At 34.4% G+C, this 17770-nt stretch overlaps 1 protein-coding gene across 1 annotated transcript; it reads right to left on the bottom strand.

Annotated features, from left to right (window-relative positions):
* Positions 1-627: 627 nt before the first annotated feature.
* On the bottom strand, positions 628-12910 carry LOC140451524 (phospholipase A2-like). Its single transcript, XM_072545379.1, has 4 exons — positions 12690-12910; positions 11573-11732; positions 9698-9850; positions 628-789 (listed from the first exon to the last, which is right to left on the bottom strand). Exons 1-4 carry the CDS (start codon positions 12802-12804, stop codon positions 714-716), a joined length of 504 nt encoding a protein of 167 aa, XP_072401480.1. The 5' UTR covers positions 12805-12910; the 3' UTR covers positions 628-713.
* Positions 12911-17770: the final 4860 nt, after the last annotated feature.

Below are 17770 nucleotides of genomic sequence, written 5' to 3'. Positions count from 1 at the left end.
TCCCACTCTTGTAATCTACATAAAAACACTTACCTTTAACCTAGGCAGATCACAAAAATACTTTCTTTTACTTCCGAAAACGCAAACTGACAAAACTTGAAAATATTTACTTACTCACGTGAAAATTAAATTAATTTAAACGGCGCGTGCATCTCTGCCAGCCGCGTGTTCAACACTGTCGTGACTGTCGGCGTAGTCGGCGATTACTTGTTGGTATGTAAGGTTTCTGCTCACCAATGGAAAACCTAGTCGGTCGCGTGATAAGTGGGGGAGAAACAGTGTCTCACTGTAGGACCTGTCACCTGTCTCACTGTTGGGCTGGCTCCCCTAGACAGACAGGTTGGATTGCTTTGTTGAAAAGCAAAGTATTTTTAAAGTGCAATTAATATCTTGCACGTGATTGTTTGATGCTACTAGCTGAATAATTTAGTTTAATCGATTTTAAATTGTGACCTGGCTTTTGTTTTGTTTCTTTTTTGTCTATGCCAGTTTTAAATATTATGACTAATAAATTAGGGTTTTAAAATTTTATAGTTTAGTACTATAATATTGTAATACTATATTTAAATTGGTCAATTGCTCGTTAACAAATAAATAATAATAAAAAAATGCAAACATCCCTATTTAAGAGATCCCAAAAAGATCCCTATTTATAATAATACATATTTATATCTCAATAAAATTATTTTATTCAAATAAATATTTCAGTAGTATTAGAACGCAATAACATCAAACCATTGATACTCCTTCGGTTTAGATTTATCCAATTCGTAATGTTCACAGCCATATCTAGAAAAAATTAGAATTAAATGAAGGTTTTAGAAAAATTTTAAAAATAATTGACTAAACCGTATTCATTTTACAAATTCCCAATCGTCAATAGAACCACGTGTAAGCCAAACAGGGTCGTACTGATGTACGACCTATGTATCATATGATTTTTTAAAATATTTACTTTTGAAACTGTTAGTGTAAGAATTTCTTGAAATTTAATCATTATATCACAATTAAACTAAACTCTAAAAAATAACACGACCAGTAAATAACTTAACAATAACTATAACATAAATATAACACAATATATTTACTTAAAAATCAACACGATACAATTTGAATTTAAAATGCTGGCAAGTTTGGATCTGTAATATGAGAATCTGTCTGACTTAAGGTAATAAATTATATTTAATAGCCTCTTGACGAATGAGACGGCGAATATCAACACGTGCTCATGTTTACTGATGGGAATTTGGTAAACGAATGTACTTTATTAGCTCATTCATTTTGTTTCGGAGACCCTAATATCTTTGTTGTGGTTCATTTGGAGCGTCAAGTTACGTCTAGCCTGTTCGATTAGAGGACACTGCCAGGCGGGGAGTTTGATTGGGGCGTTACATTTGTACACGAATATCGTTGGTGTTCTAAACGAGGATAGACATCTAGCGTACTTTAAAATGGCAAAAGCTGACATGATACTGATGTTTAGTATTTAGACTAAAAAAAGATATTTCTCGTTAATTAATACTATTCGCAATCCGTATCTAAATCGTCCTCAACCTCTGAATCATCTCCTATATTATTTTTAACCGGTTCAATATCTTCCTGCAAATTGTCCACCGCAAAGATTTTTTCCTCTACTTCGTCCATGCCACAAAACCAGTTTCGCTTCCAGCATGACGAAGTACAAACCGAGGACCTCTTTGGGTTGGAGCTTTCAGTCCAGTAGAGAGCCTTTTTATGAAGGCATCTCGTGGATTCTTGGTCGTTGTGTCCCTCCATTCCTTTTTGACTGAAGCACCGACGTTAATCTAAGACTCATCGGTATAAACAAGGTTTACATTATCCTTCTTCCTCAATGTTTTTATTTGTCTAAGCTACTTGTATCTCCAGGATATGATATCTTTTCTTTCCATCATTATCGAATCTCGACCTCTTTTACCATTTGCAAAACCCATGGCATTTAGCAGCCTACGAAAAAAAGTTTAAAGAATGTATTTACAATGGAAGTTATTGAAAATTAATAAATATAGATAAGCTATCGACAATAAGTTTTTTATTATATTATATTATATTATTATATTTTACTTTTTTTATAGTAGTTTTCTTCGTGTTATTCGACAATGTAACTCTTTTATTTATACATCGTTGATTGAATCATGCTTTAGTTGAAACAAGAATGATAGTCTTTTGTACAACCGTAGGCAATTCTTGTTTGCGCGTATATTCCAGTGCTATGATTCCGGTCCTGATGCGCCGCTTGGGGCAAACCGGCAACGTGGTCGGCCGTTCTCCCGTAGAAATACATTGCCTATCTTACCTACACTGCATTCTAACTGTAGCTTTTACTATAGAGCAATAATGTGGCCTTTCTATATTATTTTAAAGAATTCAGTTGGGATGTTGTCTGGTCCAGTTGCTTTCTTGGTTTTGACTGATTTTATTACATGAAGAAATTCAGATTTTAAAATATCAGGTCCTTCTTGGTTTATATTGCTCTTTGTGTCTTGCATGTCATTTTGGAACAATTTAGTTATATAATTACTCCATGTAGGGTTTTGTCAGATCCAATATCTGCTTTGGGGTATGTCGCAACTCTACGTATGGAGTTCCTAAATCTTTTGTGAAAGTACCATGTTACAAGTTGCACTTTTTCTTGGAGGGTATACAACGTAGTAGGCATTTAATTAATTATTTGTTTATTTTTTCCGAACTTGGTTTGAAATTTTTAATGTCAATGTGACAATTACGACAATTCGTACCTACTGTGAAATAAATATAGAGGTGGAAACGTGTAACATGTCACAGCGATTGCCATTGTGTTGTATGGTCAATAAAACGATGTCGTGATCTGTATTATTTTCTTCCTGTTTAGTTTGTAAAACGCTTCCCTAAAAGCTATGAAAAGAAGACATCTTTATGTAATATTCTGTTACTTTCATAATTTGTCTTAGAATGATATTAAATTTTAAGGATAATTTAAATACATTTAACAACTGCTTTAACTAGTAGATAGTTGTGTTAATTTCAGATAAGTATAGTAACCTTGGCCGTAGCCATCAAAATAATATATGGTCTTGTGTCTGTTATCGTTAACATAAATTTAACATAAATTACGATTTATTATTATATATTTCCTTTGAATACATTGAATAAATAATAGTATTTTATAGATATTTAAAATGATAAGATAAATAGAAGTCGAAAGCAAAAAAATAGTAATTTTGTATTATATAAACAAAACAAGGTAATAATACAGATTAAGGAAATAGAAATCTTCACTAGAGGAGATTGTTTTTCAACAATATCTTCCTCAGTTGTTTTCACTGCTCTCGAAATTGTATAAGCTAATTCCCGTTTAAAATTATCTCCTTTTTCATTCCGATTTTTAAGCATTAACTCCGTCTATGGTAGTATTATAACTTGTGAGGTTCATCTTTCTTAACTGGAACTAGAAGAGGTTTTAATTCGCCAAGAAAAACACAGTTATTGCTCTTTGTACTTAAATACAATTTTTTTTTAAACAAATTCTAAAAATTTATTTTTTTTTCGTATATTTTAAACAATTATTAACCCTTAAGTACCATGGCGGGGTCAAAATTGGCCCCCCGCGTTTTTAATGCGAAGTTTCGCTACCGAAACATAGATTGAGCATTGCGCGCTTTCTGCTAATTTTCGACCGGTAGGTGATTTATCAATCAACGAAAATTCCGTTAGTTTATTTGTTACTACTGCAGAGTTAGGCACGCATAGGGTCAATTTTGACCCGCTTATGGTATAAGTGTTTCTAGTGCAATTAACGAGTAATTTGAAATGGCGGGGTGTAGTCGCAATAAACGTCCTCTGACACAGAAAGAACTTGAAGAGGAGGGACAAAAAATTATGGACAATGGACTAGATAGTGACAGTGAGTTTTTAGACCAGGCTAGTGAACACAGTGATCACGAAACAGATAGTGAAGAGGAATGGGACGATGATGAACGAAAAAAATTGGCAAATTAATAATTCCGAAACTGGTAGTGAATATTCGGGTGAAGAAAGTGATATAGCTGACTCAAGGGATGTGTTTTATGGCAAAAATAGGTACAAGTGGTCTAAAACTTCTCCCACCTTTTCTCGTACACGTAAGCATAATTTAATTAGTCATTTACCTGGTGTTATTGGAAAAGCTCGAGCTAGTATGCCAGAGAAACCAGTTGATGCTTGGGAATGTATTATTAGCCACGATATATTGCAAGAAATTCTTGAGAAAACCAATGAACGAATAACTAATATGGCTTCTAAATATAATTTACACAATTTATCGTGTCAATATACCAATCATCTTGACATAATTGAATTAAAGGCCTTCTTAGGCTTATTATATTTAGCTGGGGTATTTAAATCCAATAATGAAGATTTAAGGTCTTTATTTGCTACGAATGGTACTGGCCGTGATATATTTCGAGCAACCATGTCACTAAACCGATTTTATTTTTTGCTTGGAAGCCCTTGTTTTGACGACCCAGCTACTAGACAAGAACGTATTGCGCACGGAGATAAACTGGCAGCTATATCCAATATTTTTAATATGTTTATAATTAATTGCCAGTCCAATTATAGCTGTGGTGAATATCTCACAATAGATGAAATGCTTATTGCATTTAGAGGAAGGTGCCAATTCAGGATGTATCTCAAAAATAAGCCAGACAAATACGGTCTGAAAATGCAGTGTTTAGTAGACTCTAAGACACATTATTTGCTAAATGGTTTTATATATACTGGAAAAGATACACGCAGAGCAAATCCAAAAAAGTTATCCATCCCCACTCTAGAGGTTTTGATACTTATTCCACCAATTTCTGGTACAAATAGAAACATAACAGCAGATAATTGGTTTTCGTCCATTGAGCTCATAAAAGAACTGAGAAGCCATAAAATTTCATATGTTGGAACTCTAAAAAGAAATAAAAGAGAGGTTCCTGCTGAATTTCAACCCCAAAAAAACAGGCCACCTAATTCTGCCTTATTTGGTTTTACAGGAAGCGAGAGCCTTGTATCTTTTGTTCCTAAGAAAAATCGTGCAGTGTTGTTAGTGTCGACTATGCATCATTCCAATACAATGGTTAATGGAAAGCCAGAGATTATAAATTTTTACGAGACAAAAGGTGGGGTGGATTCATTGGATAAGAAATGTGCATGCTATAAAACTGGCAGAAGAACTCGTAGATGGCCTCAAGTAATATGGTTTCGCATTTTGGACATTGCAGGATTAAATGCTAACGTAATTTTTAAGAGTTCAGCAATATCAAATAATGGAAAGAAGATTGTTTCTAACCACTTTAGGCCAAGAACTTATTAAGGCCCATTTAACTCGTAGAGCTCAGCAAACTTGTTTATCGAGAGGAATTCGTAGTGCCATTTTTAAAGTTTCCGGACTTCAGGAACCAATGCCTGCCGAAAATCCAGAGCCACAACGACGAAAAAAGAGGGAAAGGTGTAAAATATGTCCCTATTCCAAAAACCAAAAGAAAGAAAGCTCATCGTGCGATAAATGTCGAGATTTTATTTGCAAAAATCATTCCCGCATACAGACGTTATGCATAAGCTGTGTTGAAAATTAAGGTAAAATCATGCTTGTCATTTTTGAGATACGAAATCTAAATCGATTTTTTTTATTTTAGGTAGGAGCTATGATACCTAGATTTCACCATTGGATATAAAAAAACTGCACATTGTTATTATTTTTCTTATAATTCGAGAAAGTGCATAGCTATGTTAATTTGACTGAATACAAAAGTTTTTTTTCAATAAAGTTATATCTAATTAACCAAATTCGTTTATTTTTATATAAATGTAAAAGTAGCTGTAAACAAAATAATTTAAAATAAAACAAGTTAAAAAAAGAATATTTTTTGATACAAAAAACAATGGGGGGGGTCAAATTTGACCCTGCCATGGTACAAATGTTACTATTTTTGGCCATGGTAGTTAAGGGTTAAAACTGTTTTTAAGGAATCTCTTAAAATGTTTTTTATAGAAAAATGGTTCAATAATACTGTGTATAAATATTTCTAACCAGACATTTCTTTTTCGACGATATTCTAAACAAAATGATTTTTTTTTAATTCTCTGTCTGCATTAACCCTCTCTGAAATTTCATCTCAAAACAAAATTCCGATCGTCTCTCAACATCCTTTTCTCTTAGTTCTTGATGACACTGAAATTTATACGAACGGAATTTATTTCTTTTCAAAATTTTTAGGGCTGTGGAATTATGAATGTCAAACTGGCCTGCACTGGTCCGAGAACTTATTTGATTTTTAATTAATGCTGTTAAACCATTGATTTTGTTTTGATATTCTAAATTTCTTGGTACCTCAGCAATGTTGTTTGTACGGGTACAATTAGGAATTACGTTTTAGTTGAGTAAATCCTGGATTTCCATATGTAATTAAGCATATTGCAAGCATTAAGAGCCTTATTAATTATTTCCTGCACATCACGCTCTGTACCACCGCTGCAGTCAAGTATGCTGCCGAGATATACAAATTCCACTGTTATCTCAATTTCTTAGTCGTTGATCAGTCAATAATTTTATTACTTATTTATTAATTTAATAGATTTTGTATAGATTTTAATACAATTGATAAAGTTTACATGTTGTATAACGGACTCTTCTCGTAAGGTAAATGGACTCTTCCAACTGTTTACTGTGACGGCTATTTCGTAAAAAGCCATATTTAATATGTGCTGCTTAGAAATCTCTTTCAAAGTATAGATATGAAAATTCAACTTAAATTGTTTTACTAATAACTCATTTATAGTCGAAAAGATAGTTGTAAAAATCCGTCATTGTATTTATATGAAATTATTTTAAAACGAGAAGTATCTAGAATAAAAATTAAACAGATGTTTTGAGGACCCTAGAAGTAAAGCGGTATAAGAGACAAGAAGAAAATTTTGAGTAAATGCCTTTAAAAGTTGAGCCTTCCCTGTAATTGCCATGATTTTTTAATGCAGAGTATAAACACATGACACCTCTTTGTTGCTAACTGCATTTAGTTTTTTTCTTTGTATAGGCTTAGTCTGTATAGATCGATTTATAAAAGCTGTTTGGGAGATTCCAGTGACCAATGCTCAATACTCTTTAAAAATTGAAAGTCTTTGTTCTTGTGAAATAATATTCGTACATTTATTCCAACAATGATGATTTTTAAGTTCTTGTAACTTTTTAGCTTCTGAGAATTGTGCTTTTTTGTCCAAATAAGCTTCACCCAAATTTCTTGCTATTTAGCCCGTTTTTTCCGCTTATCTGGCCTCCGAATCCTTTCCTTACCAGTCTGCTTTGGTGGTGGAAACGCATTAGCAGGTAAATTATCTATCACTAGCTCCTTATTCAGTAAAAAACAAAACGAACTCTTCTTAAAAACCCTTCTTCTTCTTCTAATGGAGCTACAACCCTTCGTGAGTCTTTTCCTGCTTAACAATGTTCTTCTATTCTGCCCTGTTGGATACTTTTCTTCGCCACTGCCTGATGTTCATGGTTTTAAGATCCCTCTCTATGTCGTCTATCCATCTTTTACGGGGCCTTCCTCTTGTTCTGTTTCCTTGGGGCTTCCATCTCTAGACTACTTTTACAGCTCGACTATCTGGCATTCTTTCTAGGTGACCAAGCCAGTTTAGTCGTTGTGACTTTACAAATCTAGCAATATCTGCGCTCTGCATTAGTTCATCCAGCTCGTGGTTCATTTTAATTCTCCACGAACCATCGCTGCATTGGGTTGGTCCAAATATCTTCCTTAGTATTTTGCGCTCAAATATTCTCAGTTGATTTTCATCAGTGGTTGAGAGGGTCCACGTTTAAAATCGATATACAAGTTGTAAATAGGTATGTTATATTCAACACATTTTTCATTTATACCTCTTAACATATGTATTTGGTATATAGTTGACCTTTTTGGTCTGAAGCCACATTGGTATTCACCAATCATCTCCTCCGAAAACGATTCCAGGCGGCTGAATATAATTTCTGATAATATCTTGTAGACGACATTTAAAACTGTTATGTCCCTATAATTTTTGCAGAGTCGTTTTTCTCCCCCTTTGTACATAGAAAATATGATTCCTACTTTCCATTCTTCTAAGATGGCTTCTAGTGTCCGTATGCGGTCGATTAATTTATGTATACGCCTCCATAGCGCATGTCCACCATTCTTTATCAGTTATGCAGTTATTCCATCTGTGACAGGTGCTTTGTTATTGTTTAGACGTTTTATGACGTTTATCGTTTCTTCCAATGTTGGTTGCTCAACTAGTTGTTCTGCTGTGTGGTGAACTATTTCTTCATATTCGTTTTGTTCTTTTTCTGGGTTTAACAGCTCTTGAAAATGCTGATAATTGCTCCATTTTTGTCCTTGCAAACTGTTGATCTTGTCATGTATCTTTGGGTGTATTGTTTCGTTTCATTGTAAAATTTTCTAGTCTCTCTTCTGTTATTATAATCTGTAATTTGTTGTATTTTCTATTCAACATTTCTCTTTTTCCTTCTAGATATTTTCTTTGCATCTTTTATGAGTTTTTCATATGCACTTCTATTCTCCTCGTTTCTTTTGCTTGAGGTTTCACCTAATGTTTCCTTTGCCATATTTGTAATTGTCGTTTGGATGACATTTCATTCTTCTTCACGGTTGTTTTGTTCTCCTCTTTCATTTAATATTACTTTTATTTTGTGCTGGTACTCATTCTTCTTTTTAGGATTTTAAAACATATATGTGTTCCATTTTCTTTGTTTGATGCCTTTCTCTTTTCTTACCATTGATATTCTTTGTTTTATCTTCGATATAACCAAGAAATCTCTATAAGTTCTAATATCCATTACGGAGGTTGCCCAACGCTTAGATATTAATATGTGATCAATTTGATTAAATTTATTAGTACCAGGTATCATCCAGGTTCCTTTATGAATATTTTTATGAGGGAAACATGTATTAACAACTCCTAGTTTGTTTGCCATTGCCAACTTTGCCACTGTTATACCGTTGTTGCTGGTAATATCATGTAATGGTAATATCATCTTGTTAAAAACACTATTTATAATAACGTAAAACGCAGCAGTTTACATTAAAGTATTACTTAGGAGCTGTATCAATACCCATCCAAAATGATAACAAACTCAACTAACAGTCTGACTCAGTGGAACAGGGCTACAAATGCACTTGTACCTCTTCTCTTCCAAGCCCTACACATAGTTGGCTTGGAGGCTAAGTAACTTGCCGCTAGAAAGCAGCACTTGTTAGACTTATCGCTTAGATCTCTTTACATCCAAATAGAATGAAAGATTTCCAGTTTTGCAATGCAGTTTTCTCAATATTTACAAAAATGTTACTTATACCCCTTTACTTCTAGGGTCCTCATTTAATATTGGTATTCATTTGAAGACACTTATGGTGACTTTTAAATTTTGACTATTGAAAAGTTCTCAGTGAGCTCATTTTGTATTCTGATAGTTGCTGTTGACAAGTACATTGTTGCTTTTACTAGTCAGATGTATTTTGGGGGATGTTATATAAATTTGATATCAAGTATGAAACTAATATATACTACTTGAATTTATTTGCATAGGAACTTTCTACAAAAATTACAGATCCTCCCAAAATTGTTTCACTAATTTTGTGAACCACGAAAAAATTTCTAATTATTAGATTTACCAAGAAATACTTACTTAGTTATTTTTGTGCAGCGTAAAACTGAGTATTCCTTTTTAAAACATTGAGTATGTAAAACTTTAAAATAGATAGCAGATACTTCGATGGAAGATAACGTCCCTGTCGATTGAAGACATTCGTAAAATTTTGCATCGCAATCACAGTGCACCCTAAAAAATAGACTCATTATATTATTTAAATATACGGCACTATTATGAGTGTAATAGGGTTGAGATGCGCCACATGAAGTCTCCCCTTTTTTATCGATAATCTTACGTTTCTCCGGTAACGCCTATTTGAGACAAACAAGACACCGGTTTTCTGAGTAAAGTGTTTTTACGATTTACAATCAATATTGATATCACTAACACACAATGAGTAGATATCCCTGATTGCGGTCCTGTGCATTAGAGAAGTCTGGAAATCTGTCCGCCGAAATATTTCACTAATTCCGATAAAAGGAAGACCTTCGAGAATTTATGGGTTCCGGAATTATTTGCAGTAAGTAATTAATTGAGTATTTGAGTTAAATAAAGTTAGTTAAACCAAATTGTGCTTCACTTAATCTCTGAATTCACACAACTACGGAACAACTAGTGTTAGAAGTGGGATTCGGTGAAAAAAAGTTATTTTCGAGAATTTGTATGGTTAAAATCAGAAGCGAGACCATGATGGAGGAAGTTTGAGATATGATTGCCGCAATGGAACAACGTCGAAGAGAAAAAAACAGGCTGACGAAAAACAGCAAGAAGAAAAAGAAAAACGTCGACAAGAAGCTAAAGGGAAACGTCTTTAGGAAGAAAAGGAAGCCGAAGTGAGACATCTTCAGGAAGAAAAAAAAGCTGAAGAGAGACATCGTTATAGGAAAACAGAGAGTTGCTCATGAATCTTGTATAAAAAATAGAGGCCTCAAAAGGGAGAAAAAAAGTTATGAAAAAAGAAGTCGAAAGGACAAAGGAAGACGTGATTAAAGAAATTTAAGTAACAAGACATGATAGGTAACGAAAATTCTTAAAAATATCTGCCTAGAAATTGACGACCAAGCAGCTGTGAGTTGAAGGTAAACCAGAAGTGATTTGTTCCCCTGTCAAAGCAGTATTTAAGCCTTCTACATTTGACGGCGAGATTTCCTGGCCAGTGTATAGAAGGCAATTCGAGGTAACTATACAAAATAATTTATGGGCAAATGAGCAGAAGGCTACAGCTCGAAGTGCTAATAATCGAGGTAAAGCTGTCGACATCCTCCAGAACCTCACAGAGAATGCACAAAAGAGCTGAGACTATCGTATTGGCTATAATGAAAATGCGTATCCAAGGCTTCAATGTGCAAGAATACACCATCCAATGCTTCCTCGATAGCATGCGCGATGTAGATTTTCAGCAGACATTATGACTAGGGAGAGGACCTTACCAAATATTCAAGGATGCCATTGTCGCAGCCTTGGAGTATGAAACCGTAAAGAATGTGTCCCATCACCAACGCAAATTTCATCAAGTAAGAGATATTGTCGAAGTGTGATCTAAATGCGCTACTCCGGATGTTGGCCACCCAATTTGAGAAATATTTTGACCCAATAGCTGATTCTTTGAAACAAAAACATCAAGGGTGGTCTGGTGGTCAAAGTGTTACAATTGTGGAGTGGTAGACCACCTTCAACTCGATTGCAGGCAACGGACAAGAACCAGAAAAGCAGGGTCATGAAGGTGTCGTTATGGCTAGATGTTTGGTAGATGGGAAAAGGACGAACGTTCCAGTAAGAATCCAAAGTTCTGTTGAACTGATGATGATGATGATGATGATGATTAAACATATGAATGAAGCATATTCATCATACACTTTTATATGATAATTAACTAGATAATTTAGGACCCGTAAATATATTAATACTTACCTTGTATAAAAACTAGGATTGGTTAATCCATGTTTGGTACTAAATCCCTTAATAATATCCGGACAGTTGTCGTGTTCTCGACAACATTTATCGGTTTCTTCTTCCATTCCCAAATCATCGTAATTTTCTGCGATGTTACCTACACCACACCATTTGGTTCCTAATATAAATAAATAGAATAAATATATCTCGTCAAAAAAATTGACATTCAAAATCACCTTTCTGGAAAAAAAATGTAAATATTGAATTTAGTTTTTTATTTTCCTTTTCGAGAAATCTTCGTAATACATAGAGAAAAAATAGGGATCAACTATTAATGAAGATAATGAATACAAAACATCAAATACTCCAGATTCCCGATACACCTATAGAAGAATACGAAATAAAACAAAGCAGTTGGTAAGAAGAACAAAAAATGAACACTGGGAACAGTTTACAAAAGGATGGAAAGCGACTTCTATGGTACCATACGAAACCAACGGAAGAAATGGCAGAATTGAAGGAATACAATAACATACCAGCAAACGAATGGGAAAGATACCTGACGGAACTGTTTAAAGGAAAGGAACAAGGAGCACAACGTTCTGTCTAGTTGTGGTTCAATGTATATTGGAACAAGAAAATGTTATGTAAAAACACGTTTGAATATATACAACGGTTGCCATTCAGCTGTTGTAGAACATACCCTTACAAAGAGAACTACCAAATTTGATTAGAAGAAAAATAGGTGATTCTATATTATTACGCTGGATGAATAAGAATTAGAATATCTGGATGAATAATAATGAGAAATCTCAACAGCGATATGACCTACTGCAGCTTATATTGCTAGGAAAAGTACAAGGCAGAAGAAATCCAAGCAGGCGCAAAAATTCCTGGTTTTTTAATCTTAGAAAGTGGTTATCACGCTCCACCTCCAGAATATTTAGAGAAACAGCAAATAAAATGAAAATAGTCACGTTGGGCCAACATATGTAGGGGAAAGATATCTTAAAGAGAAGTCTCAATACGTAATTAGATAGACTTCTTGTTTTTATAAATGGGGCCCAAATATAAAACAGATAATTCGCCTCCTTCTATATTAGAAAGATTAAGAATTTGAATAATGTTTACTTACCAGGAAAAATGAGTACTGATTGAAGTAATTCTGCAGAACCTCCGTCTGCATTTTGTGTATGAATAGCTAGATTAAACGCGGTTATAAAGACAAGTTTAAGTATTAAACATTCCATTTTTGCATGAAAAACTTCCCTTTCTAACTAGAGAATGATATTTAAACATATCCAATATCTTTTCACTTTGTTCATCACGTTTGTGCTATTATTTAAATCAGTTTGAGATTTATAAACAATTTAAAAATAAAAATATCCTCTTAATTATAGTAAATAATTTATAGTGTTTCACGTACAATAACCGTAATAGATGGAAAATGTGTATTCACATAAAACATGGAGCTATAATTAACGATAAATAAAACTATCTGGATAGCTTCACTCAGTACAAAAATTAAAATGTTTTGTGTACATCCCAATGGAATTTAACATTTTAATACAGTATGATCCATTTAGATTGGAAACAACTAATTACAATTACGGTCTTTTTAAGAGTTTTTTTTATAAATTCCTCCACTGCAGCCCTCGCTTTGGTGTGGCCGACCTTTTCCTCTCCGTCAACATCATCATCACTAGTCTCCTCATTTTCATAGGGCTCTTCATGTCTTCATGTGTTCAGCCATGGCTGGTGTAATTATTTCGTCGTCTGTCAAAAATTCGTTTTCAAGTTCCTCGTCACAGTTCATCCATTCTTCAATATCTTCGGGCCTACAATTGGACATTTTCGGATAACGTTTGGAGATCTTGAAAAATGGTGGTAAAATTATCTTCTTCGTGTGATTGTTGACACTTAACAAGCTCCTCAACTTCACTTTCTGCGCATTCTAAAATTTTGGACAGTAATTTACGTCTGTATCGTCTTTTCAAGCTTTCAATCACCTCCTTAATCCATCGGTTGCACCAACCTTGTCACATTAGGAGGAAGAAAGAAAATTTTTATAACATCTGTCTCACATTACTCACTGTCTCACGTTAGGGTTCCAGGATGAGTTGGAACATTATCCCAAAGTAGGACTGCTTTAGTGGAAAGATTTACGCTCTTAAGATGGCGTGTTACTCTCGGAACAAATTCACACTCAAACCATTCTTTGAATAGATCAGCGCTCATCCATGCTGATTTTTGTGATCTGTAGAAAACGAGGAGGGACAATGGATGTAAATTTTTAAATAAACGCGGTTTAGCGGACTTAACAACAACGAAAAGATGAATTTTGTGTGTTCCTGTGCATTTGAACAAATAGCAACTGTAATACGCTCTTTATTATTTTTAAACCCAGAAGCCGATTTTTCATGACTTCCCAAAAATGTTTTTTCTGGACGCATTTTAAAATTGAGACCCGTCTTATCCATGATATATACTTACTCGGATTTTAATTTTTCCATTTTTATAATTTCTACAAACTTGGAGGTAAAACCAGTTGCACCTGAAGCGTCCGCGGACATTTTTTCTCAACTTACGTGTGCATAATTAACTCCGTGACGTCCTTCCAGCGAGTCAGCCAACCTTCACTTGCAATAAATACGCCTCCGTCTATAATTTTGCTGTGTATACATAAAGCCTTTTCCCTTAAAAACGGGCCGCTAATAGGTGTGCCCCTTTGCCGATCTTGAAGGAACCACAACCAAAGAGCATCAAAGTGCATCTAGTTTTTAGATTTTTATCTGATTTCATTTGGGCGCAGAAATCGTCGATTGAACGCCGATCCCTTCGCCAGTCATTCACTGTACTTTTCTCCACATTCAACTCTGAACAAATTTTCTTTACCAATTCACCTTTGTCAATTCGTTTAAGCACACTTAGACATTTTTCCATCGTCACAACCACACGTTTACGCTTCTCACTCAATTTCGCACAAGACGAATTCAATCCTCCTCGAAAGTAAAAACAGAACTAACAACCGGGCCGGGGGCGAGAGACGATAATTAAGCGGCGCTTGATGATCGTCTGGTACGAAAAGTAATAGGTCGGGGGAGTGGGGGAGTTAATGCGGGACCGCTTAAGAGGAAGTCTACTGTAGATCTCTCATTTGTTTAAATTTGATCTTTCGTATTTTATTTGAGATCTAACATCTAAGTCAGGATTTAAGTTCAATAATAGCCAGGAACCCAAACCCAGGTATTGTGCACAATTTCTTCGTATTACTCGTATATCTGGTTATAATAACCTTCCCTCCTGAATTACCTGGATGAGAATTTGTTGAGAAACTTTCAGGTAGACAGCAATATTCGCATTGTCGTCTGCATACCCGTTGTCTGTCTCTTGTTAACGATGGCCAAGATGCTATCAGCAGTTAAAATTCAAGACGACCTCATCCTCACTTGAAATTTATAGGGGGTTGAGGCATAAAGACGCGCTGGCATGCCAGTTTAGTAACAGAGTGTTACGTTACCTGTCTGTTTCAGACCACAAGTAAACATTGCCAAAACCAGCCTAATAGTATAAGAACTTCTTCTTCTTCTTCTTCCTTCTTGTATGTAGGCTTTAAAGCCTGTTTCTTCTTCGCTATTAGCCTCCTAATATGTTTAAATTATTGCACCAGCTTTTTATTGGTCTGTCAATACTTCTTCGTCCATTTGGTGGCTTACCTCGTGCTATTCGTACTATCCTATCCTCTGCCATTCTACTAATGTGTTCATTCCACTCCTGTTTCCGCTTCGCCACCCATCCTTTTATGTCTTCTGTATTACATGCTCTTCTTATGTTTTCGCTTCTCAACCTATCCAACAGACTTTTCCCTGATATTCGTCCAAGTATTTTCATCTCTGTTGTTTCTAGTAAATGTTCTTGGCTGTTGTATTGAAGATATGTGTTAATCTTTGGAGCTCGTCTTCTGACCCGGCGATTTTGCAAGGTCTGAAAAACCCAATCTACGTCGTCCATTCTACTGATATATGATCTCTCCACTCCCTGTGCTGCTAGTCGATTATTTGAAGATTTAAATCTGATTTCTCAGACTCCTCATTCAGTGGTTAAAAAACCCGCAGTGACATTTTCCAGAGTTTTGTCATTGTGCAGATATTAGCAGATTGCCAAGATCCCTTACCAACCTATGCCTTCTTTTGACATATTTTATTACGTAATATTATTCCAATATAAATGGGCTACACTGTATAATTTAGATAAAATTAACATAATTTTTTGGTAATATCTTCATAAGTGGGTCTTTAAAATCTACATTTTATAGATAATTTTAATGTGTATTAATACAGCTTGATATGTAAATAATTAAAATGACAATATAAGTAAAACTAAATTTAAAACGATATACATGTCAGTTCTTGCATTAACTACTCTTAAGTATTATCAGTATGTTTCAAGTTTAATCCCTAATCAACTTTTTTAAACAAAATTTTACATTTCATAAAATATGTTAATGTATCGAGTTACAATATAGGACAACAAATAGAAAAGGGCAGTAAAAACACAGAGAAAGTGTTGTATTTACATTTATTATAAGAGTTAACTATAAGAGAGTAATATAAAAGCTAAAGGAGATTAGACCAAAAATAGCGGGAATTCGATTTCAGTAACATTAAAGGTACACACGAGCGTGTAAAATTCCTTGGCTCCTTCAGATAGAGTTTTAAGCAAATGTATTGTTACGATAAAATTATGACTCATAAAACTGTAAACATATTATTTCTAGTTCTATTCTAGTAAGTTCGCCTTCCATCCTTTTCGAGAGGGTCGCCGTCCGAATTCGAAGGGATTCTCGATTAACGGTATTTTATATTTAAAGAGGGAATTTTGTTGAAAACAGTTAGTTCTAGTTTTAGTTTTGAATATCGAGTTGTACCCGTTATCTCGAGATAAGCCCATAAGCAGCAAAGAGAGACTTCTTTAATCAACTGTAGTTGAATATTTTTAAATACTATCAGGCTCTCTTGGCTGATAATTTAAACTGTGCGTGATTTTATTACATGATTGTATTTGTTAAGGTATTTCCTAATTATAATACTGTTTATTGTTATATATATACCACCAATTAATAAATTGATGGTGCATTTTTTGACGTGACAACGTCTTAAATTAGGTTGTGGCTCGGAGTCATTCATGAAAAAGTGTAACGCCCGCTCACGTCTGTTACAGTGAGTCACCGAACGAGAGAGAGGCCCGCCGGACCGGCGAATGCCTTGCGTCTCTCTCCCACTCAAACATGATCGGTCCGCTGCGCGCGCAGCACTAGAGAATTAGGCGCGTTGAATCGGTGCGTGCTTCCGTGCTTGTGTCTCTGTCTTTCTCGAGCGTTCTTGGCGTTCAAGACACATTACAGCAGAAACACTTCCTTTCATTTCATATTTCTCCTATCATCGTCCTATCCTCAACAAAATCACTCAAATAGAAATTAGTTAAGTTTAAGTTTACATGTACAATGTTTTAGTAAACAAAATATATTTCTATAGTTAAAATTTGTGCAATTCTTATTTTCATTCAATTCCTTGTTCCTATTGTGCAATTTAATAATATTCATATCAATAAATATTCTACCGAGAAAAAGACGTTGTCACGTAAAATCTTCGCCCGTAAAACCGACTTTACAGGCAACCGATTTTTTTTTACATGTGTGTACATTCAGCTGCCTATAGCATATTGGTGTTGAATATATTGTTTTGTTTCATTAATGAATTTTATTTCTCCACTTCTAATAAGTTTCCTGACATAACAATACCTCTGAATGTTTGTTTATTTTATTAAATAATTATTATACCTTCGACCAGAAGAAAGATCAGGCTGATTAAGTTTCGTAGGTAAGTATGTAGGTGCATGGAGTCCACCTAATATATTTATTATTTGTTTATATAGTGTGTTGACCAAATTTATTTAATAATTAACTGTTGATATCTTTCGTTGGTTTGGTCTCAGAACCTAAATGTCTTTCCTTACCTCTTTTCTTTTCCAAGGTTTCTTAATTTTCTCCTTGAAACCAAAAAGTTAAGTGGCGCCCTGTTTATATCTTATGATATTTTTGGTAATTTTACCCGTCTATCTTTTTGTTTATTTCTATATCTTTTCTAATATCTCTTATCCTGTGCTACCTTTACTTATTTTGTCCGTTGGACCCATTCCCGGTTCCAAAAGCTAGTT

Source organism: Diabrotica undecimpunctata, chromosome 9 (genome assembly GCF_040954645.1).
Source record: "Diabrotica undecimpunctata isolate CICGRU chromosome 9, icDiaUnde3, whole genome shotgun sequence".
Classification (NCBI taxonomy): Eukaryota; Metazoa; Arthropoda; class Insecta; order Coleoptera; family Chrysomelidae; genus Diabrotica; species Diabrotica undecimpunctata.
The sequence above is the reverse complement of the archived record's forward strand: the minus strand, read 5'-3'. Positions and strand labels throughout refer to the sequence as shown.